The sequence below is a fragment of the Pundamilia nyererei genome, unplaced genomic scaffold (genome assembly GCF_000239375.1).
Source record: "Pundamilia nyererei isolate P.nyererei 1_Seehausen unplaced genomic scaffold, PunNye1.0 scaffold00087, whole genome shotgun sequence".
NCBI lineage: Eukaryota > Metazoa > Chordata > Actinopteri > Cichliformes > Cichlidae > Pundamilia > Pundamilia nyererei.
Window position 1 is genome coordinate 716364 of NW_005187488.1, and position 27869 is coordinate 744232.

The 27869-nt window shown below is 39.7% G+C and overlaps 4 protein-coding genes and 1 non-coding gene across 12 annotated transcripts in view; 3 read left to right on the forward strand and 2 right to left on the reverse strand.

Moving 5' to 3' along the window:
* The window catches only part of myom1b (myomesin 1b), a 33215-nt gene extending 23266 nt beyond the window's left edge, over positions 1–9949 (reverse strand). For 4 of the 8 annotated variants that reach the window (XM_013912328.1, XM_013912329.1, XM_013912332.1 and 1 more), the window contains exons 1-11: positions 9813–9874; positions 9228–9449; positions 7359–7493; positions 7066–7240; positions 5223–5380; positions 4983–5075; positions 3334–3422; positions 3051–3092; positions 1829–1843; positions 1207–1368; positions 916–1077 (exon numbers count right to left, since the gene is read on the reverse strand). In XM_013912328.1, coding sequence (XP_013767782.1) covers positions 916–1077; positions 1207–1368; positions 1829–1843; positions 3051–3092; positions 3334–3422; positions 4983–5075; positions 5223–5380; positions 7066–7240; positions 7359–7493; positions 9228–9379 — 1183 coding nt within the window. In that variant the 5' untranslated portion in view covers positions 9380–9449; positions 9813–9874. Of the gene's footprint in view, positions 1–915; positions 1078–1206; positions 1369–1828; positions 1844–3050; positions 3093–3333; positions 3423–4982; positions 5076–5222; positions 5381–7065; positions 7241–7358; positions 7494–9227; positions 9450–9793 lie in introns of all 8 variants that reach the window. The other 4 variants (XM_013912331.1, XM_013912326.1, XM_013912327.1 and 1 more) reach the window with 4 other exon arrangements.
* Positions 7933–8005, forward strand: trnar-ccg (transfer RNA arginine (anticodon CCG)). Its single transcript has one exon. It is a non-coding gene; the product is annotated as a tRNA-Arg (tRNA).
* A 4552-nt stretch (positions 9950–14501) lies between the features above and the next one.
* Positions 14502–17806, forward strand: myl12.1 (myosin, light chain 12, genome duplicate 1). Its single transcript, XM_005738828.2, has 4 exons — positions 14502–14614; positions 15996–16195; positions 16982–17143; positions 17263–17806. Exons 2-4 carry the CDS (start codon positions 16012–16014, stop codon positions 17433–17435), a joined length of 519 nt encoding a protein of 172 aa, XP_005738885.1. The 5' UTR covers positions 14502–14614; positions 15996–16011; the 3' UTR covers positions 17436–17806.
* A 1153-nt stretch (positions 17807–18959) lies between these two features.
* On the forward strand, positions 18960–22631 carry fastkd3 (FAST kinase domains 3). The gene is made up of 7 exons (XM_005738829.1): positions 18960–19097; positions 19597–21065; positions 21160–21245; positions 21758–21932; positions 22026–22095; positions 22174–22288; positions 22377–22631. The coding sequence occupies exons 2-7, from the start codon at positions 19631–19633 to the stop codon at positions 22473–22475; spliced, it is 1980 nt and encodes a 659-aa protein (XP_005738886.1). The 5' UTR covers positions 18960–19097; positions 19597–19630; the 3' UTR covers positions 22476–22631.
* Positions 22632–22672: 41 nt separating this feature from the next.
* chmp5b (charged multivesicular body protein 5b) lies at positions 22673–26258 on the reverse strand. Its single transcript, XM_005738830.2, has 8 exons — positions 26046–26258; positions 24547–24651; positions 24355–24401; positions 24172–24265; positions 24017–24088; positions 23503–23611; positions 23121–23233; positions 22673–23011 (listed from the first exon to the last, which is right to left on the reverse strand). The coding sequence occupies exons 1-8, from the start codon at positions 26112–26114 to the stop codon at positions 22961–22963; spliced, it is 660 nt and encodes a 219-aa protein (XP_005738887.1). The 5' UTR covers positions 26115–26258; the 3' UTR covers positions 22673–22960.
* Positions 26259–27869: the final 1611 nt, after the last annotated feature.

Genomic DNA, 27869 nt, shown 5'->3' on the forward strand with positions numbered 1-27869 from the left:
ACTGTATCGAACGGTTCAATATCGATACGAGTATCGTTGCACCCCTAATATTTACAGGATGTGTCTGAGCTCACAGCTTCCAGATTAGAGCTCTCTAAGAATAGCATGGCTGCAGCCATGATCGTATAGTGTTTTGTTGTGGAGACTGTACCTGGATTCTTCTTTACCAAATGACCCTGAACTATAACAGAAGAATGAGCAGGATATTTTTCAGCCTCCTCATACTTAGCATGGTTCCTATGTAGAAGCTGAAGCTTCAAAGGTCAGATTGTCTTTGAAGGCAGCAAAGATAAGCTCTGGTGACCTATTTTTCCATGCTATTTAAACAGATGCCAGAGAGTTGCCACTCAGTGGTGTATCTATTAGAGATATCCTATTTAAAACCATCACTAACATCCAAACACTTTGACTTTTAGATGCCATTGTATCATCGGGTGCCAGGGTTTAATTTGTTGTTACTTTGATCTAGATCTGATAGGCTTTAAAAACATTTTTTAAGGAAGTCCACTTGACTAATGTAAAAGAACTGCAGTAGAAATATCTATGTGAACACATCTTAGATATATAACATTAGTTTTTATAATTTTACTAATATACTAAATCTTGTGTGATGTATGAAGGTTGGTCAGCAGGACCAACCTTCAGAGCTGAGCTAGTTTAGACTCAAAACTCAAACCTGGATCTGAATTATTAAGGTTATTTGGACAAAACAGCTGAGATTAAAGCTGGAGGATATTTTTGCTCATGCTCTGTGAATCTGTGCATGTGTGCCAGATTCAGCTGGCAGCATAGGACCAAACAAATGGCATGTTTACAGATGAAGATAAAGCCTAATTTCTAAATCAGTCAAAAGATAATCTAAATAGAATAATTATGACTTAATGACAAGAAACCGTTCAGCGAGGATGTACCTACCTCTGACAAAGACGTAGGCTGAGTAGGTCTCATATCCAGACTTGGTGGTGACACGCAGGGTGTAGAGGCCCTCGTCTTCTTTGTTCAGGTGCGTGAGTGTCAGGGTGGCTCGATCTCCGCTCCAGTGCATGTGAGTCCATTTGGAGGGAGACAGCAGAACATCTGGAGTGCAGGCCAATAAGTATTAGCAAGGTAAGAGGTAAACATATTACAGTACAGAGAACAACTGATTTAAATCTACAAGAACTGTACATTACGGGCATTGTTCAGTATCACAGTAAGTCTTCCTACCATCTCTATACCACTCCACCTCTGGCTGGTAGCGATGCAGGGCAGGGTAGATGATGACTGTACACCCCAGACTCATGGTCTCGCCCTCCCTTCCAAATGATACACCGAATTTATCAACAATGTGAGTCTGGAAGGTGATGCCGTACTCGGACACTGGGCCAACTATACAAAAGGATGTGACAACAAAGTCACTGGCTGGTATCATTATTAAACAGTTTACACACACACACACACACAAATATATATAAAGAATCTCACAAATTCAAACTACTGAGATTGAATTAAGTGGAACTACAGGTGTTGCACACATCAACTATCAAAGTTTTGCACCCAGATGGAAAACGGTGGAAAAGTGAGCGTGTATAAGATGTAAAAGGATAAAGGGCAAAAACACAAATACAGACCAAAAGGGGGACTCTAAAACTTCACTGCAGCTCTCACAAAAACAACTGCTGAAATAATTCATGTTTTCATGCATTAAAAAATTAGTACATTTTTGCACACTCACTATCTGCAGTTTAATTAGACTATTATGAATGTTACTGTGGATTTTTCTATTCAGACAAAAACGGCCATGCTTGGAGAAAATCGTTTTCAGACCACACTCCCGACACCCTGTTACCTTCAGTAATGGCCCCTGCATTGTCAAAAAAGCAACAACAAAAATGTTAATGCAATAGCGCCCATTGTTCTTCTCCAAACATCCCACCACCCTGCTCCCCACTGGGGTTAGTTAGATTTATAACACAGCTGTTTACTATGCTGTGCTTTTAAATCCATTTGGACTCACTGGACGATCATCAATCATGTTGCAGGCATCTGTTTCATTAGTAAAAAACTGTATGGTACATGCCCAGTTACACACCATGGAAAAAAATGGCAATCAGAAGGAAAAAATCTGCATTTTCCCAGTGATTGCTTTGCTTTTCTTTTAATGTCAAAAACTGATTGCAAGTAGTTGTAATGGCCAACTGGACTCTGATTGTAATTAGCTGATGTGAATTTTTGTGTAAGTAGAAGGCAATAGATATACAAATTTCAAAGAACTTTTCTTCCACACTGTGTTTTTCGTCCTGTCTCTTCCCCCTCAGCCCTAACTGGTTGAGGCAGATGGCTCCCTGAGCCTCGGTTTGCTGGAGGTTTCTTCCCGTTGAAAGGGAGTTTTTCCTTCTCACTCTCGCCAAATGCTTGCTTATAGAGTAGTGTTTTCTGGTGGTTGGGATTTTCTCTTCATTATTGTAGGGCCTTTATCTTGCAATATAAAGAGCACTGAATCGACTGCTGTTGTGATTTGGTACTATATAAATAAAACTGAATTACACTCATTTGAAAAATGGTAACTAATTTGTGACTTTCGCTGATGTATCAGTTAATTGCTGTGTTATCAAAAGCAGATTGCATTCAAATACCAGCTTGATACTTGACTGCAGACTAATAGCAGACTGATTTTATCTTATTGCTGTTTGGATGCACCAACCTTGCTTTAAATACAACTGACCACGAGTGTTTTAACAGGCCTGATCGTCATGTTCATAACCACCATTTTAAAAGCAGCAAGATCACAAGTTCATTGCACATGATCCCAGTCATTTTGGCCGTGCCAAGATCTCCACCCACTGTTTTCTGTAGCGTAACTGTTGCATCATTTTTTTCCAAAGACTGGAGGAGACCAAAACACAGCTCCAATGAAAGGACTTTATAAAAGAAGATAAATGTTGTTCAGAATCCGCTTATTTGCTAGTATAGCAATTTGCTGTTTAGAGTCTGTATTGACATATTTTACTTTCCAGTGGCCTGAAAAAAGTTCATTCATGAATTAAAACTGGCAGTAAATTCCAACTTACGCCTGGGTGCTGGCAGGAACTCATCCATTTCACCTTTGAACCCTATGAAGAACAGCGGGATGCACTTTTAATACATTCCACATTTACAGATTGTTGTATGACTTTATCACACTGATGGACAGAATTTTTGTTTTCATTTCACACACATGCAAATTTAAGTTGTCACACACTAATTTTAAACAGTTAATTAGGAAAATATAATTACTCTTGAGTTTTTTTTTAATATATGTTTTTGATGATCATAAGCATATTGGCATTAGCTGTGGAATTGGGTGAAACCTACTCTTGACAACAACGGAGGCAAATGCAGACAGCTCTCCCTGGGAGTTCATGGCAGAGACACGATACTGAGCTGTATCATCAAAATCACATCTGAAAGAGGAGAGCATCAGCTGATCAATGTCCATGATATGCACATGTTCGGTGTACTGTGTTAAGGATTCATGTGTACGGTGCCCCTCCCCCCAGCTCAACCTAATTCCTTTCAGCCATGTAAATAATACCAACTATGTGAGCCCAACTGTAAAACGTTCCATCACTCCTGGCCAGAAATACTCTGGCAAAAAATAGACACGCTGGTGATGTCACACGCGTTAGGTGTTGTGGCTTTCTGTACATGAAGTGATCCGATGTGTGACGTGCCGACAGACTAGCAAGAAAGGTTAACTAATTTGATGGATAAGCAGTAGTTTAAAAAAGAATAAATAAAGTAAAGCAATTTTACGACACTTTCCCCCCCTGGATGTTTTAATTTAAGAAAATGCAATTTCAACAGCACATCATAGGTTTTCTATGTGATAAAGAAATGCTGCTTTGGGATTAAATTGTAAGTGATAAATGTATAAAATTACAGAAAACACACAGATATAGGCTGTTTCAAGTTTATACTATTTAATTAGCCTGCACTAGAAAGTATTTGTGTATGTCTTCTACGCTCATAACGTTTAAGAGTACAGCTTGCTCACTGAACCTGCTAGCATTAGCAGCATTTTTAGCTTGAATGATGCATTATTAAACAGGCCATATTATTAGATAAACATTTTAACATTGTCCACTAAATGTAACAGATATCCGTTAAACTGAATAGCAGCTTGTAGTAGTGGTTGAATTTATATTTTAAGCTGCATGTAATCTTAATGCTAGTGAATTGTTGTGCTACAAGTGATCAAACATGAAGCTCAGCTCAGAGATGGGATGCATCTGATGAGAAGGGCTGCAAAATTGCGTAGACTATCTTCTACCTAATACTTCTACATCTACTATCTTAGACTATCTATCCTTAGACCACCTCTTTGTTATCAGGGGAAAAGGATTTCTCCGTTATCTGGCTCCCAGGCCTCTACTGCGCTACACATCAAGACCCTGGGCCTGTAGATTAAGTCATTTACACATAGGTCCATATATGGCTGAATGCTGAATCCAGGGCAAGATGCCTACTTTAAAAAATAACACTCAGTTTAAAGAATCCTAAATTTCAAAGTAAATATTTTAATGTTAACAAAGTATTTTTAATACATATACTACAAACTGAGGCCCAAGGAACAGCAGTGTCAGCCTATCATATTTTGCCCCCAACAAACTTCTTTATTTCAACCCAATTTTGTGTCAGTCACTGGAAAACTGTGAAGATATTAAATAAACTTTATTTTCAGTATATGTAATCATAACAAGTTCTTTGACTAATATATTTTATCTTAATGTCTAACATCTTAACTTCCATGATGTTCTGGTTATGTTTTTAAGTTAAACTTAATATACAGAGCTGTAGTATAGCACTATTTGGGATTCACAAGTTGCATGAAAATACCCTACCTTCTTTCAAAGGGCTCACTGGAAAATCTTCAAGGCGATGATATGTATTGACATTAATTTATGGCATAAAATGTATGTGGATATCTACTTTAAGTACTGTGGATGGGAGAAACGACCTACTTGTTAATCTCCAGTGAGTGCACGCTGTATCTGCTCTCAACTTTGTACTTGCCAGGGTTGGCAAGCGGATCAAGCGCCACATTGTTTTTGTACCTTGAAAGACAAAAAAAGTTTGAAAAGAATAAAACAAAATCAAGTGAGGAAACATTAAAAACTAGATGGATCTAGATGGAATGGATAAAGATCATTTTTTGAAAGAACAGAGAGGAAAGACATAAGATCGTGTAGTTGGTGACCTACCAGACGACCCGTGGGTCGGGCCACCCACTGACAGTGCAGTGCAGCCGCACACACTGTTTCTCCCACACAGTGTGGGAGCGAGGTTTAATCACAAACTCTGGGGCGTGCATCAGGCTGTCTTCGTTCATACGCTTGAAGTGTTCCTCGTGTTCATGGATCTAAAGATAGAGCAAATCACTCAGGACAGTTTTTACCTTCTACCAACCACAAACTGCTCCACATTTACCATTTTCTTGTAGATAGATTTAAATAAAACCAACACATCTACTTTAGATATTATCTTCACACATTACAACTGTAAGGATGTGTTCTTCCTTAGTCCTGTGAAAAGATGAGGTGTTGAGGTCTTGTCTGTTTGTTCACTATCCAGTATCTCAACACATAATACCACCAATGAGACACTGCTTCCCTCTGTCCGAAGAAACGTGATCTCCTGAAGAATTTGTCACCCAGTAGTAAGGCTGTGCGGCAGGGGAGGCATATAAATGCAGTGAGGGGGTAAGTGTGGTTTTTCATGATGCTCTTTGAATGGCTGGGTACCAATTCACATAATCATCCAGGCACATAAATAACTTTCTTGTGTAAGAGGTAGTAATAACAACCACTTAGCCACAGACACTTTACATTCCCAAGCACTGATGCAATCAACCATGGTCAGTTTTGCTACAATAAATAAATATTGTTGTGCTTTGTGGCCTGATATTGGCATTAGAATATGGATTTATTGTGATATTATGATAGAGGATGATCTACTATGATCCCACAAGTAATGAGCAATAAAAGCACAATATATAAGCACAGATGAATGGTGCAGATGATTCATTTGGATTAAGCATACTTCACCTATCTTGAGTTTCTTTGGAAAACCTTTTAACTAACAGCCAAAATCTTTTTTTCTTTTTTTAATCACATTATGTCAGTAAAATATAACTCAACACAATGGAAATGTTATACTTAATTGTTACGCAGTAGTTTAAGGACTACTTCACCACTACCCCATATTTCCTCTGTTATGCCAAGCAATGCGAAGAGAAGAAGAATTAGCAGTTATTCAGTAGTTACTCATTACTTAACCACTATTTAACCATTAACTACCATTCTTGTGTTCTCTTAAGTAAAGTGAAACCTGATAGTAAGTAATATTAGCTTATAATTATCTAAGCAGAATTACAGAATTATTCACTAATATACTCCCCAGCGACTGAGATGGCTGTACTGTGATTACAAAAGTACAAAAGCAAATTTGGCATGTCCTAAAGTTTACTGTAACATCACAAATACATAATGCTCATTTGTGATATCAAAGCTAAAGCCTAGCTTATACTTGGACAGCTTCCTGGTGCATTCTAATGTAAATTCTCCAAAGATGTCAACGTGGTCACAAAAAGTGGGCAGGCATATAGACGTCCGCATAGACCCTTGCACTCACCATTTGATGATGAAATTTGTATCACTCTGACCAGAGTGGACCCGAGTGGGGCCCCAGCAGACTAACAGAAAGTATAATCCAGGCTCAAGAAACATTTTTCTGGGCTTTTGCAAAAGATATGTGCCATTATAATGCCACACAGGCATTTCTTTGACCCACGATACACTCTATGACCCTGTTATGGACTATGATACGTGCCTTAAATATGAGAAGTGAGTCTGTAATGTCAAGAAGAAGACTGATTTACAAAAAAATAAGTATGCAGGTTTTTGCAAGCGCATACAAACAACCAAACAGACCAAACCTAAGACCCGTTTCTGTGATGTAAAATTCTAAGCAGTTCTCCATGTTTGCTTTAAAACTTTAAAGAACAGCACGGCTGCCTTGTGTGATCTCAAAACAGTGAGAACTGACCCTTTTATTCAGAGTGATGCGCTCAGCCGACTCGCGCATGGTCTCCTTCCTGGAGATGAGCTCAGACCTCTCCATCTCCAGGCCACTGGTGAACAAATCCCTGCGGGCCATGTATGCAGCAGTGTCTCTCACTCTTGCTTCCTCTGTATCTGAAAGTCCTGTAGCAAACTCTTGACTAGGAGGCAGCAAAGCAGAGCCAGGGATGGACGTGAAAGCAAGGCATGTTGTTAAAACTTTAGGCTGTTGAAAAGCAATCTTGGATTTCCAGTTCTACATAGAGGGATAGTTATTACCTGCCCCTGAAGATAGGCACTACATAGCCGATGATTTGGTTGTCTTTATCCACAGCCAAGTAAGTTGGCTTGGCTCTCTTGGGTGAGGGGCTTAGTCTGCTCTCCTCCAGGCCAGAGTGCGAAGACACGTTAAGTCTGAGACATACAGAGTACCATCAGCCTGGCACACAGCCAGACAGTGCAACTAACAACATGACAGAAAAACGTGGGGACAAAGCCAAGGTCAGGGGTGGATGAGATGTGGATTAAAATTCAGTTGGAAAGTAGTGGAGATGGTTTAGTTGTAATTATTTTTTACAGCTTTGCACACCTCAGTTATTAAGTTTTCAACATCTATAACAACCATATGATGTGAAAGACAATACTGACACTGCTAACGACCACTAAAAGCAGCCAGTATTCGGTCATTAACAGATGAGTGTCCTTCATCTATGATGGTATCTCAGTGCATACCAAAATGTGAAACCCAGCTGTCCTACTGACTTCCATACTACATTTCATGTTTCTCTAAGAAAGATTTAGGGCAAAGTGAGAAATCCATCTTTAGTTTATGTAGAGCTTACAATCAATCAGTGGCCCAGTGGCCTAATGGATAAGGCATCAGCCTCCGGAGCTGGGGATTGTGGGTTCAAGTCCCACCTGGGTTGTAATCTTGTTCTGTAATGTTTATGCTAGAATGATTTATTACTGACAAACTGCTTTCAGGAAATGACTGTGGCTCATAGGGTGAAATATCCTGATGTAGGTAAGGAAATCTGTCCAGTGTCAACACTATAGCTTTGAATAGTGTTTGAGGATTCACAGAATGGCATAGCAAGAAGGGCAGTAGGACAGTTGCCCTCATTTTTCCTATGTCTATCTGAGTCAGTGTCCCTTTACCTCTGACCATTTCCAAGATTTTAATTGGACAATCTCATAGAATTTGAGAGGATATGAAGATTATCCCATATTACAAGAAACTCCTATAACCACATAAATGCAATCCTATCTTTGCCATAAAAGCAATGTTCCCTGCCTCCCCTCAGCACTGATCTGGGGTCTGGTGAGCTGCCTGAAGGGAAAGATGAGATAGTAAAATCTAAGCCCTCTGATGTGTTCACACTCTCCAGGCCAGAGTATTTAAGGATTTGCCAGATACCCTAATAGATAGGCTCACTATGGGAGCTTTGGTATTCCCTGGATAGAAAAGCTCAATATACTCCAAACTTTAAATGTCAGGAAATGTGAACTGATGACAAATCAGCAGCTCATGAACAGCTATCCTTATGCCTCTTAAAAATAAAGAGAAGCTGCCAAGTTTCCCACACTCACTAATTAAAAAGATTCACGGCACAGTGGATGAGTTTTCAAACGGACAAGACTGATAAACTATCTCTTCTTATTTTCATCCTAGTATGATACACAGGTCAAGATGCTATTTCAGTCAATTTATATAGCATATAGCTCTAATATAACATAACGTTACATCCTTTCTAACGAATGCCATTCCTCTAAAGGTGACAGAAATTCCTGTAGGCCTTTTAGACACATTACTGTGTTAAAGGTAAGACTTGGTCAACATGCATGAAAACAAAGGACATCTGTCAGGCTACATGCACAGGGCTTCATGCAGGACTCAAAGCTGTTTTCAATCCTCAGGTGTGTTTGAGGGGCGATCAAGGTGAAAGAAAACTCATGGGGGAGTAAGATGGTTACTTGGTGTCAAGGAAAGACGATCCCAGAGTTGTGTCAGGGAGGTGATCTCACAAGGGTGATGGAGGTGAACTTGATCAGCTGGGGTGGGGTAGGTGTTAGGGAGGTAGTAGGACTTTCCTGTCATAAAGAAAAAGGATTGATGAAGTTGATCCACCTCCCTTTCCTTCTCCTTACCCCCTGCTCCTGGTGGCGGCAGAGGCGCTGCCGCTAGCACTGTATCTGCTGCTGGCCTGGTACTGACTCACTTTAGACTGAGTCTCCTTGCTACGGTAGCCGCGGTCATAGTGGAGATGGTGCTTCTGGTAGAATGGTATAGATCCAGACATGCTGCAGGCCACTCCTCGCACGAGCCCTGAGTTTCCGAGTTTCCGAGTTTCTTCCTGTCTATCTGCTTGTCTGTCAGGTTAGTTAGTGGTCAAGAGCATGTGGATTCACTGTCAATACAGGGTAGGTTCACAGCAAGCTTTTTGACTCTTTTTGCTGAACATAAATAGTTAATCTAATTGTCATAGTGGAAAAAATTAGACTGTACTAAGTGTACTAAAGGTATGATGGCCAAAAACTACAAATAGTTTCTTGATCAACAAAGACAGTTTAAGGGAACCATCATAAAACCTTTCAAATCAAACCTGCAACATCAGCTACAAAGACATGATATACAGTTTCAGGCAATCAGGCACTTTCTCGGCATGCTTACACAGACATATGCAACAACTACAACCTTGCATATCACATCTTACCCCCAAAGTAGTCACTTACTCTGGACAAACTCTCTCAATTCTAAGCTTTAAATGAAAAGATGGTCCAACTCCACACACTCTTAAGTTTGATATCCCAAGCAAACCTGCAGGTAGGCACGCACACGGCTGCGGTCTACACAACAAAAATAATATTGGCCTTAGTCAGAGTCCAAGCAGCAGTCACAGCCTTTTATGGTGAGAGTGGAGATAAATATAGCTAGGAGCAGAGCTGGGGGGCAAGTCAACTCCCATAGTGCAAAACATTTATGGGTGCAGGTCTCTGCCAGTGGGCTTGATATGCAGGTAAATACAAGGCTAGTGTTTGAAGTTTAAATTGCCAATTAATGTCAAGGTTAAATTGTTAATATCACTTTTAGTGTTGCATTAAATCTATATAATATTTATTTTTTTTTACATGTTTTGTATTTATGAATGCTGCTTATTTATATTTGTCATTTTTAAATATTTACTACCACTTTTTTTTTTTAATTGAAATTGTGCCACACCACCAAAGCACCTCATCAACCAGCTTTTCCTCGAGGCCAAGCTTCCCCAGAGGTTCCCAAGGTTTTTCAGTATTCTTTAGTCAGTGTCTGATATCTTCTAATTTCGTTTTAAGTCTGTTAAGACTGTGATGGCTCATAGCCCAAAGTGTGGCATTGCTGGTTAGCCTCCAGCAGCTTTTTATCTTGGCTTTTGACTGTAGCGGTCTCAGCTGTGACCGTTGCTAACTTTAGCAATGCTATTGTTATGCTCATTGCATACAACAAATGCCAGTTAATGTCTCTTTGTCACTCTCTCTTTCAGTGTCACTGTCATTTGGAGAAGTGCATGAGTGTCTCCTCTTGGTCACTCTGCTCATAAACAGCTACTAAGAAGGTCAAATAAATAAAACTCAGAATCCAGCGGCTAATAGAGCACATAAACATAAACTAACATGTTTCTATTTACATGCAAATATAGTGAGCTTTACGTCATTTGGCCAGTGGAGATAATTTGAGCTCTATTTGTGTTTGGACTTTGTTCTGGAATTTGACTTCAGGTCAAACATCTGACAATTTCCATGGCAAAAATATCATGTCAGTGGGCACTTCAGGGGCTTTTGTTCTGACCATTCTTTCCTTTTTGGCTCTCACTCATCAGTGTTCAACATAATACGGTCAGCAATCAGCATGACAGCATACCTTAAACATTATGGCAGCAACATGAAGTGTGAGCCCATTAAAAGAGATAAGCCCACCTCTGTACACTGAGGGAGCTAATACAAGACATTAAGCAGGGTCACAGTACTTCATTCTGTCTAATGAAAATAGCTTACCCACTAAACAAGCCTCCAAGGTGATAGCTTTGAACTGGTTGCATTAACTGAAAAACAAGGGAGTTGCAGAAATCATCAGATAAACAGCAAGTTTGTCTGCGACTGGTTTCACGTGTGAACATCCAGCTCCAAATCAAATCAAACACAACTTTTCATTATGCATTAAATCAAAGTTCAAACCCCATCCAAACTCCGGAGGCCCTGGCGGACTGACCCCCGGCTGCCAAGACTGGCAATAGGGACAAAGTTCAAACTAATTAACATATTGTTTCAATTTGCCTAGTCTTAATCAGTTTATTATAACTTGTGTGTACAAGTGTGTATTTCATCAGTGTGTGGTGTTTAGGGAATCTGCAGATTTTCACTTTTCAGTCAAACTTGTCTTGTTTACTTTGTATCGAGGCCTCAGTTTCAATAGAAAACCTCTCAACAAGACAAAGAAAATTACATTTCTTTTTTCATTTTAATGAACTGAGTGCTAATAACAAGGTAGATGGTTTCTCTCCTTTTTAGTCTAGATGATGTGATGTCTATGTTTTTCAAAAAAGAACTCAAATTTTGATGTGTCTCAGCACAGAACTGTTTGAAACTTTCACATAATTTGGCTTCTTTGCACGATAAAGTTTGATTCTGCATTTTAGGATGGCACGATCTACTGTGTGCACAGACACAGTTTTCTGGGCCAATGTTCAACACAGGTCTAACTGAGCTGATGATACAACCATTCACACCTGCAGTCAATTTAGAAGCTCCCATAAACTCAACATACATGTCTTTGTACAGTTGGAAGAAGTGTGAGTACCTGAAGAGGAAAACGTGCAAAACCAGCATTTAAAGACCCGACCATGGCAGCAGCTAACACAGTGCTAGCCGCTGCTCCACCATGCCACATATAAATTCATAGTTTATATTCATATTTTCTTAAGTATTCAAACAGTATGAAAATCCCTCCATTGTTGGATTCATCTGGCTTGCACAGAACTGTTATAGTATTTTTTTTTCTAATTATCCTTTTACATTATATTCTACACACAGACCTTCATCATCCCCTCCATACTCACCAATGCTACATTTTAAAGCCGCTGTGTTACACCACAAGCTACAGTAAACTGCATAATTAGTGCGTATGACTGAGCATCAAAGAACAGCATGTAGCTGCTCAGTATCTCCTACCAAAAACATCCAATCTATCTATCAGGACTATCTAAATAGCCCTGAAAATAAGCCCCATTCACCAAACAGCTGCCACCCACAGCTGATAAACTCTTCCTCAAAATACTAGCTTGTTTGAAAGTTTAAAGTTTGTATTGGCACAGTGAAGTCCCCATGGTATATGAAGAGTATCATAGTCTACATAAATATGTTTTACAGTATACAGTTGATTTTATCACCTTATTGAAACAGTTTGCACTTAGTTATTATGACTGTAAGTAAAGCACAAAACTGGTAAATATAAAGCCTGTGAAGTCTTGTATTATTGACACGTTTGAATGACCACAAAGGTGTAGATGTATTCAACTCAAGGTTACAGTTTTGAGGTTATGGTTAGAGCTGGTGTAATGGTACATTATACTGAGAGGTTTTTCTAGTGTTGTGTGGGGTTTTGCTTAACCACAATATTACTCTGACTCACTAAGATTTGAACAGAAAGACAGTTCACAGCAATGAACTGAGTTTAGCTGTCCAGGAAATTCCCACTGTATGGATATCAGGGGATCTGTTGAGGCTATTTTTATCTTCTGTGTTGTGCTGCATCAATGCTTTGAAGCTATATAAAGTTCGGAGATATGAACATATTCAGTTCACACGAAGTGACACTCTAAGAAAGGTAAGAAAATATCTCAAGAAGTGTTTAAATATGCATGAGAAGTTTCATGTGTAAGTAGCAGCCTCTAGTGGTTGAATGCAGTACTGCAATTCTGAGTAAAAAAAATAAATAAATGCAAAACTTAAAATACAATCGTAAAATATTTTCCAACATTAATTTTCTCTTTTCATTTTGAGTGGCTCGGTTTTGTCTCTCCTAAACACAGAGGAGGAGTAGAAACTAACAGTTTGGTATCTATATGTATAATTGTAAAAGTCTGGTTAATGTAAAATATATAAATATTCATGAGTCATGACACTCATTTTGTTATCAGCTTTGAAAGTGCAGTGCTAAAGGTAAGTGAACCATGCACAGTTTAAATTTGTTGTAGCTTTTTTTTTTTGATAATTATTTTGTAAACAAAAATAGTTTAACTACTAAAATCACAAATTAAGTGTGGCATACAACGAAAAAAATGATTTTACTGTTACTTATCTTCTGTAACCGGACCCACTCAATGAGCCACATTCCCCTTTTCGGGCATGCCTGGGCAATGCGTTCATGAGGCAGCACACAACCATATGCTTCACCTCTTTGTATGTTTGAAGCTTTAAACTAGGCTTCTTCCTCTGGCTTTGCTGCGAGTAAAACTTTTTCCAGTGTGAAGCTGTTTCCCTAACACTGAAAGTGATATGACAGGTGGACAACAAAGGCAGACGTGGCCTGTTTTAACTGTGAGTCAATAGTTCCACGTGTTGCTTTTGAAACCCTGCAGCAGTAATCCTCTGTTTACAGCAATGACTGTGGTACCAACTGTTGTCTGACCCATCGTCGGACAAGTCGGACTATAATTATCCTCTATGTCAACATTTCTTCATTTTGTTTTGGTTTAGTATTTGACTTCCTTCAATATTTCATTATCTTTTCCTGTTCGATTTACCTATTCAAATCTTCAACGAGGACGTTCCCAGGAAGACATCATAACATATTCTTCAACAATAAATAACACGTAAACAACATTAAAAGCCCAATGATAATGCAACAAAGGAGAATCATAAATAACAAATGATCAGTGTCAACGTAGTTTAGTTATGAGGATGACCCAAATATGACTAAATTTGTGTTTTTCCATTAAAGGAATGAATGAAGTCAGCTGTTATAAACGTGTTTAAAAAATACATTAAAGATAAATTTATGTGTTGAATAGTTTAGAAAATAAGAGAATCGTTAGAATAAATAAAATATGGAATTTAAAAACTTCCATCCTCCCACAGGGATCATTGAAACTACACACCTTTCCTTAATTGCTCATCGCAGGGAGGATGTATGTCTCTATTTCCTTAAAAGGACATATCCTTGAAAGTCAATGCAGGCAGAGAGTGGAAGTTACAATTACTCCAAAGAGGGAAGTGTTAAAAATTATTTTGTATTTTATTGATAATAATGCTAGAATTATTTAGATATGTTTTCAAACGGAGTTTTAGACAAGTTATTTAAGAATTACAATTAGACTGAAACATGCAATTAATTCCAAATGAGAAATAATGGCTTCATTCTTGCCCGGCACCCCCATAGTTCTTCATTGGTTTGGTCTGGTGTTCTGTACGGAACCCAGCAATATTATGAGGAAGTGAAGGGCGGTGGTTGAGAAAAAGAACGGCACAGGGCTAGCTGACGGTTTTCTGGAAGTTGTCAGGTAAGTCTGTGTTTATATCTTATTTTAAGAGCTATTTAGTTGCATTGAACACACTCTGATATATACAAAACACAGATTTAATCCCGCTGCTAAAACTTCATATCTTAAAAGAAAACGTAATGTGTTGCTCACTCGTTGGTAGCCTTGAAAACACGGCTAACAGTTAGCCGCGTAGCTAATGGCTCTGTTACGAAATTGGTCGCAAGTAAAGAAATATTTTCAGCTAGTAAATCCCGCGGTTAGCTTCGTGAGTTGAAAATGTGTTTGTGAATTGGGTTATCGCCAGTGACTGTTGGGTATTTCATATAAATTATGATGTTGGTTAATACAGGCCGCAAACCAGAAGAGTGTGCAGGTACGGTCAGCTTTTTAAATCATATAAATATCGTGTTTAACTTTTTGGCTTATTCGAAGTTAATGTCAATTGTGCATTTGTATGACCGCTGGGGAGAAGAAAACATTTAATTAAAAACGCGTAAATATGATATATGCGTAAATCAGCTTTAGTTGTTAGTCAGTCGACACAGTTAACCAACAATCACCAGCTGTCTTCAGTCAGCTTTTCAGATTCATTCTCAGTAGGCATAACATTTGTCATTTTATTCTATTTTTTATTTAATAAGTTATGGGGTAAGACGTTGCTCATATTTTCTTTCCTTTTTTGTTGCACTTGTCAGTGTTTCAGATAATATCAGCCCACATCACTGTTTTTACAGGGCATCACATGCATAGCGAGATAATACTTGCTGCCTGAGCTGGTTGAATCCATTTTCCATGAGCGCAGAGCAGCAAAACCCAAAGTGTCTGTCAACATAAAGATGTTAACGTGGGGACAGTTCAACTCTTTATTCAAGACTTTGCCTGATAAGGGCATCTGTCCTCACATCGGTAGTTTTCCTACCCTCTTTGAAAGCAGTGAGCTGATCAACCTAGAAAGATGAGGAACATTTCCATTTATAGCTCAGTGAGGGACACCTCACTGGGGATTCGCTGCCAGAGAATTATATTACCCTGCTACTCATGTGTGGATGTGACTGACAAACTCTTATTTTGAATAATGGCATCATCTACTTTGATCTAAATGCTGAATTGTGCTGCCAACTTTTGTCTGTCTTGTGGTGTTTTCTTCCACATTGTGCCTTGGCAAATGATGCCGTTTCCTGTAAATGGGGAATAAGTTGGTATTCATCCCTATAACATTGCATCCTGATTGGAATTCTTGAAGTCTTTTCAATCAAATGAAAAGTCTTTTAGTTTAGTCTTATCAGATGTAGAAATCAACCCAACCTAAATCAGTTTCCAGTTTGTGTTTCTCAGTAGTTAATCAAATGGAGCTGTAATTCAAAAAGATGTGTAACCTGATGTCTGTTAATTTCCACAGAAACAAAACATTCACAATGTCTAGCAAAAGGGCTAAGGGAAAGACCACGAAGAAGCGCCCTCAGCGCGCCACTTCCAATGTCTTCGCCATGTTTGACCAGTCCCAGATTCAGGAGTTTAAGGAGGCCTTCAACATGATCGACCAGAACCGAGATGGGTTTGTCGACAAAGAGGACCTCCACGACATGCTTGCCTCGCTGGGTGAGTAAAATTCTCAGACGTCTTAAGGAGGTCTAATGTATGCCATTCATGCTCTGTTCGTATTCATTTGGGTGTGTACTGATGTTAGCTGTGCTTAAACTGGTTCTACAGGCACACGTATTTAAATTTGCTTTTAGCTGTTAATAAAAATAATGATTGCCTCTATCATTTGAGCCTTTCAGGTTTATGAGTAGAGAAAAGGTGCTCTTCATAGATCTATACTGGTTCATTAGAAGAAAATGGTGCAGTAACTGCTATGTGACCTGTTCCTGCCAATGCTGCTGCTATGCAGGGTTTCCACCCATGTATTTCAAGCTCCTAAACGGAGCCGCCTACCCAGACTAATGTCTGAAAACAGCTGGTAATTTTAAGCTTGGCTTTAGGACGAGAAGTACAGCTGCTGTTTAATATACCTTTTTATTTTAACACATTCAGTAAGCTGTGAAAGGGTTAGAACTGCTAAGCAAAAGACCCAGGCAAATGTTACAACTTATTACTCTTTTACTCTTGGTCTTATAACTTGTCCGGCAGAAACCCTACACTTAAAAGGCTTCACTCTGCTTCTTTGATAGGAAGCACAATGAAAATAATAATGGTTTGAAGCTGGGATTAGCTGGCTGAAGTTGCTTTATAGAGAAATAAACACAGGGCTCTCGGTACAGAGAACATTGAAGGCAGTAAGATGTTTGCCCAGTTTAGTTTTGTTCCTATTAGGATAAGAAGTTGTTTGAAAATAGAAAAGTCTCCTCTGAATTCAGTTTGCATCACATATGTTTATCTACACAGGCAAAAATCCCAATGAGGACTACCTGGAGGCCATGATGAATGAAGCTCCTGGGCCCATCAACTTCACCATGTTCCTCACCATGTTTGGAGAGAAGCTCAATGGCACAGACCCCGAGGATGTGATCAGGAATGCATTTGCTTGCTTTGATGAGGAGGGGACAGGTAACTTCCTGTTGGTGACCCACAGTCTCATGGGGGTTTTTTTGTTTTTGTTTTTTTTTTTAATTTGAAGTGGGAACTGTTGCAGTTTCTTATCTGATTTTGACCATTATCCACTTCAGGTTTCATCCAGGAAGATTACCTCAGAGAGCTGCTCACAACAATGGGTGACCGGTTTACAGATGAGGAGGTGGATGAGCTCTTCAGGGAGGCCCCCATTGACAAGAAGAATAATTTCAACTATGTGGAGTTCACACGCATCCTAAAGCACGGAGCCAAGGATAAGGACGATTAAGGAGCTACACCAGCGTTCTCTCTGTGCCCTCCACCTCTCTGTCGTCAGCTAGATCACCATGCTGCATGTCTCAACTCCAGTTTAAACCCTATTTTAAACAAACCAAAGCAATAACTATCAACACTGTTTGCTGTGAACTTCCAGTATTGCCAAATGTACACATCTTAGAAAAAAAATCTGAATAGTGTTGTTTTGTCATGTAAAGATGTGAATTGGCAGCACTTGGAAAGCTCTAAGGAAATGCATCTTTGCAATTCATGTGATTGGGTTTAGCTGAGTTTTTACATTTTCTAATATAAACTTTTTAAATAAAAGCCCTCTATCAAGTTGTATTTTGCTGTTTCCCTTCCATAAATGACAACTGAAATAAGTGTCGCATTATTTTGTCTTTATTTTATTGCCTTGGGTGAAACAAAATTCTTAAGCAACAGATTTCCCCCCCCCCCCATTGGGATTTTTGTCAAGTCTCTACAAGCCTGCTCTTCCTCCGATCCAATTCAATCAGCATGTGCAGGCTAGCACTAGGTGATGTTTGTGCAAAGTCCAGTGCAAACAGTAAAATCTGACCTTTATAAAAATGAAAGGAAAACTACTCAGTACATACCTGCATGCTGTCTGCTTCATATCAGGGAGTGATCTAGTATAATAAAAATGCTTATCTATGAAACATATACAAAAGGATGCTAACCTACCAGACGAGAAGGACGGGCTTAAATCCATCCTGCAACTAGATTTTCTTTGGTTTTTGGCAGAACTACATTTACAGTGTTCATTTCCCAAAATCTTGTTTGAGCGATGACGTTAAATCAGTCTGCACTTTACAGCTGCGCCCTCTTTAAATGACAGTCCAGGCTTTAGAATGGCAGGTTAAAATACAAAATTATTTTTGGCGCAGAAAGACCACTTAACCCTCCTGTTATGTTGCGGGTCAGATTGACCCAGAACAGAAGAGATGTCATCTGCATCACTACAGAAAACGAAAAAAAATCTAAATTGTAAAATAATCAATGGCAGTATTTCTGACACTTTTGGATGAGTAAATTTGTCCCGGGTCAAATTAACCCAGGAGCATAATTGGTGTTCCTGGAAACCAACATAACAGGAGGGTTAAGCTATGACGACCGGCCGCAAACTCAAAACGTTATTTTGAATAGGCTTGTGCAGTGATAATGTCGCCCTCTAGTGTCTGAGTGGAAGTTTCAAACCACATGACGCTGCCTTCAATGATGCCTCGATTATTGGACATACAAAACCTATGAAGGTCAGAAAACTATTAAAACGAGTTATCGGAAATGAACATTTATTGCGAAGAGACTAAGAGAAGTGAAGGTTACAGTGAAAGTATGGATTTCAAACACTGCTTCTTTCGTCTGCTCCCTTTAGGGGTTTCATACAAATTTAATAATAAAAGAAAGAAATATATATCTTCTTCTACACCACGAATTTCAGATGTGTGAAGAGCTATGCTAATCTACAGCAATTCTCTTGTTATATGCTAATTTAAGAATTACTTCTTGATTTGGAACATCAAGACGCGTGTGAAATTAAGAAGAACAGACTTTGAGGGTGCCTTGAACGCCTCGTGCTCCTTACGGAGTCACGTTTGGTAGCATCTCCGGTGTCAGCGGTTATTTTACCCTTTTCCGCTGTTGGAAGGTCCAGGTACGAACTTTTTCAGTTTACTGTCGTCACATTTTTGTTTTTATTTATATTTCCGAAGTGTCAGCCCTATGAAAAGTTAGTACAAAGAGCAGTGCGGCTCTGCTAGGTTACACATGAGGCTAGCACCTATGCTAACGTTAGCTAACAGCAACCTTCAAGGTTGGTTCGCTAAAAGAAACTAAGACAGACGTTTACCTGTATTTAAAACATTTTGGTGAATACCAGAGACATTTTAGTTTTCTATCAACATATATATTTAAATTTTGTAAGTAATGTGGCATTTACGCAAGGATAATATTGTCAATGGCCAAAAATAACATATTATCTTTGCCTTGAATTATTTGCATACCAGTCGAGCGTCTTTGAAAAAGCCACCCATGAACTGCTCATTTTAAACAGGAAAACGTTTGGAAGGAGTCTCTGACTCTTGGTGTTTTTTTTTGTTCTCTCACTTATTTAAAAATAGTCTTAATAATTTTGTGTTTTTATTTCGTTTTAGCTCAGCTGGGACCGGTGAGTCCCGGACCAGGGTCATGGCTCTGAAGCTGATTCAGAGGATTCCGTTCAGGATCCGATGTTACCCTGCTGGATCCGTCAGGCCTCTGAGTACCAGCAGCCAGGTCTTATGTGTAACTTGCCTGTGTACATCAGCCGGCCGGTGTATCAGGATATGGGGCTGCCGGAAGCTACTACAGGACAGCGTGACGAGGAGTCTGACCACCATCTTCAGGGAGCCTGCATTCATCACCAGCAGCTCAGTGGGAATCCACAGAGATTCGGTCCCGCGGTTTTGTCTGACCCAGCTGCACCGACCCACAGCTATAGAGGAGCAAAGTTTCCTGCACCGTCTAGAGACCTGCTCCTCCTCCAGGCAGGTTTTCAGACTGCTGTGCTCAGTGGAAATCATGTCTGACACCATGGCCGCAGCAGCCCTTCACCGTGTGGCCGACTTGGAGCAGGAGGGTGGTGCTCTGACCAACCCCACTGTGTTGGAGGAGGCCACTATCAGGGCCCTGTGCTTCCAGCTGGAGCAGGACTCTGGACGGTTGACTAATGCTGGACTGGTTTCGGCTCTCTTGGCTTGCACACGGCTTTACTTGGATCCCTGGAGCACACTGATGGTAAGGCTCATGTCTGAGAGCCAGGCAAGGCTTGACAGGGGGGAGATGACCATAGGGGAACTGTGTACTCTGGGGCAGGCGATGCTGGCCATAGAGGGTCCAGGCAGTGTGATGTTGGAGCAGTTGATGGAGCAAATCCAGAGGCAGGAGCTTTCCAATTGGAGCCTAGCAGACCTTGTTGCTGTTTATAGACTTCTGCAAGGTGGTGTGGGTGTAGATAGAAAATACAGGGACCTCCTGAATGCCATGCACAGCCACGCTGTGACTGTTACTCCCTGTATGGATCCTGCTGCTGTCAGCGGGGTGCTCGGCGCTCTCGTAACCCTGAATCAGATGCAGGCCATGCCTCTTGTGATCAATCTGTGTAAGCAGGCTGTGCGGCATGTGCCTCACTTCACCGATGAGGAGCTCACCCATGTACTTGGGGCACTAATGCACTTTGGTCACAGTGATCATTACTTTATGGGGGCGATGGAGAAATATGTTCCTACAGTGGCCTTCACCTCCCACCCAGAGACAATTACTAAAGTGATGCAGTTCTTTGGACGCAGAAACATCCTTTCCCCGCCCGTCTTTGATGCCATCGCTGAGAGCTTTGTGTACCGAGCAGATGACTACAGCACCAGCCAGGTGGCCAGGCAGATCATGGCTTTTGGGAAGCTGGGATACCTCCCACCCAATGCAGGCCAGGTGTTCAGGAAAGTAGAAACTATCCTACACACGCGTTTCTCACACTTCCAGCCTCGAACGCTGCTCAACCTGCTCCATGCCTGCATCCTGGTGGAGAGGTTCCCTGTTAATTTTGTCTCCAAAGTTTTCAGCAGTTACTTCATCCAGCAGCTGCAAGGTAAATCGTAATGCCAACACATGCTGTGTCATGAGTGCATGATTTAACAAAATATTGCTGACGTCATTTCCTGCTGTGTGTTTTTGTCCTGTAGAGCAAAGCATGGGAATTGACCGGGCTGCTCTGGCACAACTGACTCAGCTCTACATGACTGTGAAGTTGGAGTGTCCCTTCTATGAGGTAAAGTATTTAGAACAATGTGAGGGTTAGACACTTGGAAAGCTGAATGACACAGGAACAATGCAAAACCTGAATACACACCCACATGCTTAACTCATCATCGGTGTGTGAGCTTCAGTGCATTTTAGTTATGTGGCATTAGGAGCAAATTATTTATCAATTTACTTATCTAGGGTCACTTTATTGTTTCTACAGTGTTCTGTTGTATTTTATTTAAATTTAAATTCCGGTCTTTTATCTAGTTTTCATTTTTTGAGATCCAAAAACACAAACTAACAAATGTATAAACGTTCTGTGAGCTTTTATAAAAACAGGATGATGTGTTTTTATTGTGTTTTTCTCATTTCAAATGGATAGAAAACACACGTAAAGGTAAACAAAAAGAAGTGAATACTAATAACATTTATACTGCTCAGTGTTTTGTTTTCAAATAAATGAAAATCTGTAAGTCACACGTCATAGCAGGCTATGTGAACACTTTCCTGTGTCAAACTTTGTTTTTCTTTAATCAGGGTCCCAAACTCCTTCCAAAATACCGCGTCAAGTCTTTCCTCATGTCTGGACGCTCTCTGGAGACACCAGTGGATCCACATCTGTACAACTCTGTGAAAACTGGATTGGTGGATTTGCTCGGGGATCGTTCATACTTTGGATCGAAAGTTCTGACGCCATACTGCTACACACTCGGTAACGCACACACGCTGGTCTGCACCAGTGGTTTACTTCATAAATGTTTCCTGTAGCTTATCTACTGAAGGCTTCGTTCTTTTCTTGTTGCAGATGTTGAAATAAAACTTGATGAAGAGGGATATGTGCTGCCTGCCAGCCAAACTGATGACGTATACAAAAGGTAAACCAGTTTCATGTTTTCGATGTCAAAGCAGTGAAAGTAAAGCTCGTATTTGAGAGCTGTATGGTGACGTTGCAGGATCGCTCTGTGTATTGATGGACAAAAGAGGTTCACGTCAAACTTGAGGCAGCTTCTTGGAAAAGAGGCCATCAAGCAGCGGCATCTGCGCCTTCTGGGATATGAAGTTGTTCAGGTTAGATCCTCAACAGTTCTTAGATTTGTGTAGATAAGTAAATCCTAAAATTCAAACGAAATAGCCGAATTTGTGTTTTTCTTTCTAGATTCCTTACTTTGAGTTTGAAAAGCTGCAAAGCAAGACCAGCATGGTGGAGTATCTACACCAAAAGATCTTCCCTCACACCTACAGGCTCAGCTGGTGACTGAGAAACAGTTTCGCTGTGGTTGGAACTTCAGGGCTTTTAAAAAGGAAAAACTCCATATTTATTTTTGCTAACAGTAATTGCCAAGTTAATGTGTTTTAAGTTATCACCTGCACATGCACAAATTTAACTGGACAATAAACTGTCTTTTGTACAAAAAAATGACTTGATGGAATGATTTCTATATCACACAAGGATGAGTATTGTTTGAAAAATATAATTTATTTTGTTTTTTGCAACAGGGTGCCGCAAAAACTGTACAAAGATAATAGAAACCTAATTCCAGCAATCACAAGCTTAGTTATAAAGAGTCATAAGCACAACCTTGAATTAAAGACGCCCGATTTTTACCTTAAAGTTTCTACCATTCATTGGACACAAGATGCTTTGGTTTTTATTGCTGCCTTTTTCGGCCAGGAGTGTCAGTTGGATAAATAGAAAAAAAGGGCTATGATACATGTAAAACTAGGATGATGTATTTTCCTTTACGAAGCTGGGATCTGAGGAAGGCCAAACTCGTCTACCAGGACACCATCCTGAAAGAAAAAGAAGGAATTCCCATGAATAATGAAAGCATAACAAACCAAGAAGCTATAAACTAAATAGAAATTTCACAGGAAACTGTAAAAATCTTGTGATCAGTACCCTGTTTGACTTGTCGCCGGGCAGGCCCTCTGGGATGGAAGGAGCAGATGAGGCCTCATCGAGGTAGGAGCTGTCGTCATCCATCAGCAGCTCGTCTCCCAGAGCGTCCAGCTCTGTGGACAGAACAGCATTTAAAGATCAGGAGCTCTATCACTTTAGATCGGTGTTTAAACTGTCTACACACGTAAATCCTTAAAAAAGTCCTGTGTGTGCACAGGGATGTCAGTGGAAAAACTAGAAGCCTTTTTTATGAAATCCACACACTGGTCACATATGCTGCAAAGATAAGTCTTGACCAGAACTGCTGCAGCTTTGTACACTGTAATGTTTTCTTTTTTAATGCTGTATATGTGAAATCCAGGCATATTGGTGTTTTTCCGACCTGCTTCCAAGTCGTCCTCGTCGATGTCAGGTGTGCCATAGCTCCTGCTCATCGCTTCCTGGATCTCGTTGGCATCCTCCATCATGTCCTCCAGCTGGTCTTGGAGATCCTGAATATTTTAAAAAAAGTTTGAAGCATTACATTTGTGTCAGCAGCATCTTTGGTAATTTGATAACCTGCACACTCTGCTCATATTTAATCTGGGCTGTTATTAATCCCTGCTGGCCAATCACCATTAAGGATCTTTCCTTTACAGGACTTATCTAACATGTGTATTTGACAACCAATACAATAGTTTCTGGGTTTATCTGGATGTAGCTGCACAGGCAGAGACCACCCTCACTAATTTGTGATGCACAGCGACTCGTTTTGTTCTATCAGCAAACCTTCAAGGGTTAAAGAGTTAGCACCTAAGACTGGTAACTGAATTTCAATAATAATAATTAATTAGTTAATTATTAACTAACAGCCAAGTAGCTACATTAACTGCTGTTAAAATAACCTGAAAGCATACCTCAATTTTATCAATCTTCACATTCTTGTAAGCCTTCTTCATGTCTTTGAGGCCAACTTTCATGGCATCAACCTAAAAGAAAAAAAACAAAACATGTTAGCACACAAAGTATTTTCTTCTGTAACTAAGATGTGGTCCAGTTCCTGTTCTCTTACTGTAGTTTTAGTGTCTTTCAGGTTTTGGATCGCGTAGTTTGTTTGCTCCATGTTGAACGACTGCTGCATAAGATTGTCTCTCTGGCCTTCATACCTTGGAGCCGTGAAGAAATAAAGTTATGAGAGCAATCAAGGCAGCAGCTTAAATAACTTACCCTTTCTTTAGGAAGTAAAAGTACTCACATTCTCTTCTGCTTTAGCACTCTCATTGCCTTTTGCTTGACCATGTTCTAGTGGGGGAGAAAAAGGACAAACTTGTGGAAAACCCCCTCACAAACTGTAGGAATTATTTTAGAGAGGTTTATTTTGATCTTGAAAGTTTTTAAGAGACACCAGCCTCTTTGTCTTACAGTACAACCGGACAACAAGACTCACCTTTGAAGGCCCATCTCTCATCTTTTTCATCTGATCTTTGTACTTCACAAGTTCAGCATCTAGTCTGGCGATTTTCTTATCAATGGACTCCGCCCGAGAATCCACCTGAAAGTAGAAACATGACATCAATTTTAGTTGATCTTTGACAGTAGGACCATATTATTATTGGAGCTCTTTTTAAAGAACAACACAGTAATGAATTCAGGGTTTTTCCTGGTTCAGAATAGGCCACTAAATGGTCCTACAGATGTTGAAGGGCATCTACAGACAATGCTGCCGCCTATGTTTTATACCTCCGTGGCTGCAATAGTGGTCTTGTATGCGACAGTGTGCTGGGGCAGCTCGGTGAAGGCAGTTGATGGCAACAGATTGAACAAATTGATCGAGAAGGCTGGTTCAACTCCTCAGCATCTTGGACAATCCATCCAAGCATGACCCTCTTGATTAGTCACCACAGCACACGAGTCAAATGACTCACTGCCACAAGGTGCAGGCCTGAGGACTACAGGAAGTTCCTTTCTACCTGTGGCTATTAGACAGTACAACTCCTCCCTCATGTGATGCATGAAAAATATACACATGCACAGCAACACTTCCTAACCCATCGACTGTTTACCAGATGGGACAATTATTATTATTATTATTAATACAGTATCATTTGTAGTTTATTCTCCATTGTCACATGCTACAATTCCCTATAGCATTAAAAATATTATTTAAAACACCACTTTCTGCCTATTTATAATACTAATCATACTGACATTTACACTGTCCTGTAGACATTTTGCTGTTGTTCTCACCTGTGTCTTATCTTTCCAGCAGCCGTTCAGTAGTTGATCATAATTTCTTTTTGTGTGAGAATGCTTTTTCTCATTGTACCGAGCATCTAAAAAGGCACAGGGATTTCCCTTGGGATCTATTTTATCTCATCTTATCAGAAACTAAGCATTTTCCTGTTATTTCAGGCCATTTGGTGGACACTGTAAATGTATTTTATGTTACAGTAAATTAAAAACAAAATATTTTTCTATCACAGCCGTGATAATTTTTCTGCGGTGGGCGCTAAAACTCATCATCGTTAAACACGTCTGACAACCAGTTTAACTGGTTCATGTCTGCTTATTCTCTTTGTTTTACTCGGAGAACAACATGGTTTGAGCTCAATCACAGTCAAATGGCTCAAATTCCTGCCCAACTTTACACAATGATGACCCATTACCCACACTGAGAACTGATTGTTTGCTTTGAGAACCTTATTTACCAACTGACACTGTCAACTCAAGGCGTTAGGTTTTAAGTCTACGAAACATTAAAAACATAAAAAAATAACATACGATTAATCTAGAAAATAATGTATATTTCCGAAAATTATATCCCCAATTAAATATGTGAACCCGTGGCCTGTTTGGTCCCCAGAAACTTGGCTAACACTTAGCTAACTGTCTTTGTTTACTTCGTTTAAAGATCCTTCCGAAAAGTTATTTCCGCCTCATACTTACGCTTCCGATGCAGTCCGTCAGGTTCGGTGGCGGACCTTTAGCTTTTCCTTTGCCAAATATGCGATTCATTTCGGCAAAAATAAGGTGAAAAGTGTAAAAGAAGAGCTACGTTTGTTTGCCTGTCAAGAGTTCAGTGTCCAACTAAACACCCGGAAAAGCCCTTCCCATGACGTAAGGGGAGTCACATGGGCTTGACTCACCCGGCCACGCCCTCCTCAGATTACTGTTGTGCTGTTGTATGTGTGCTTGATTATTGGCCTGCCTCGTCTTTATATGGCGCAATTAAGTTCCTCAACTAATTCTTTTTCTCTCTTTTTTTTGCCGTTTAGATAGCACTAATTCTAAAAATTAAACACAACTACACAAAATTTGTACAAAATTCGGGGTCCTAAATTAACTTGATATGATATATATGAAATATTCTATCATTTCATATATTATGTCTATTACCTACAGTAAGCTCAAGTATTCCAGTTATCTACACCGCAGCTTGCAACTAAAAGCTATATGCCCCCCACTCCGCCCACACACTCTGATAATATTAAAATTAGGTACATCTTTGTAGACATAGCCTCGCCAGCCTGTTTAGTTCATTTTCTTTTATATTCATTATGCTTGCTGCCTTCAAACAAACATGCTGTTAAAAGCATAAATAAATGCGGCCATCTGCTTTTTCCATAAAAGCACTTATTATCTGTAGAGCCCTTTTCAAAAGACAAGTCATTTATGAAGGAGAATACAACAGAACATGTAAATAAGGAAAAAAGTGTTAGTGGCTCAGAACCTGAATGTTTCCTTGTTTTACTTCACTGATAAAAAGTTTAGAAGAGTTTGTCCTTATCCAAACAAACAGAAATTTCATATGGATTGTTTAAAGCAAAATGACGCATATTTTCAGTATCAGACTACCGACTACAGACTCGGTACTCTGTATGTAAATAAAATTCCTTTGACCTGAACTTAGAACATGAACCTACATGAATCTAGTCTGTCTGTTCTTCTTATGGCTTATTTCTACACATACAGAAATAGTCCAAAAACACTAAGTGCTGGAATTTGCCTACAGTAATTCAGTAATACACTGCCATGATAAGTCAAATCAATTTAGTAATGTTGAAATATAAATGCTATGAACAAATCAAAAATGAGGTTACTACTACTACTACTACTACTACTACTACTACTAATAATAATAATAAACGATTACGATTTTGTATCAGGTGCATTAATGGGTGAATAATGATCAAATGATCTGGAGGTCTTGTGGATGTATTATAATGAACATAATAAAAGAAGTCTGAGACAGAAGCTTGTAATGTGGGAGAAATCATCAATCATCACCTGATGTATCTTCTTATCCCGTAGTCTTGCAGAGGTGGCACAATTGAGATCCAGTATGTGAACACTAATATGGACTGCTATACAGAAGCTTCTGTTTATGCCAAGTTATGTGAATGCAGCTATTAATCATTGCAGTTTCTTTAAAATAAAAAACAAAACAAAGACCCCACATTGCATCCTCTTCCCTCTGGGGGGAGCTGATGGCTTACAGTAAAAAACTCTTAAACTGTAGAAGTCTGCAGAGTCACTGCCTCCAATAAGAATCTCTTCAAGGCTTCAAAATCTATTAAAACAAGTCACCAAAAAGGAGAGAGATTTGTTTTCCTTAAAACAAACAAACAATGAGTATCCGCTATCCCCGAGCTCGTCACACTCCAAGGAAAGAATCATTGTGTATTTGTTAAACTTGTTTTATTAAGCTCTTCACAGACAAGTTTTAATCGATCAGTACACGTCCTGCTCGAATGACGGCAGGAGAAGCCA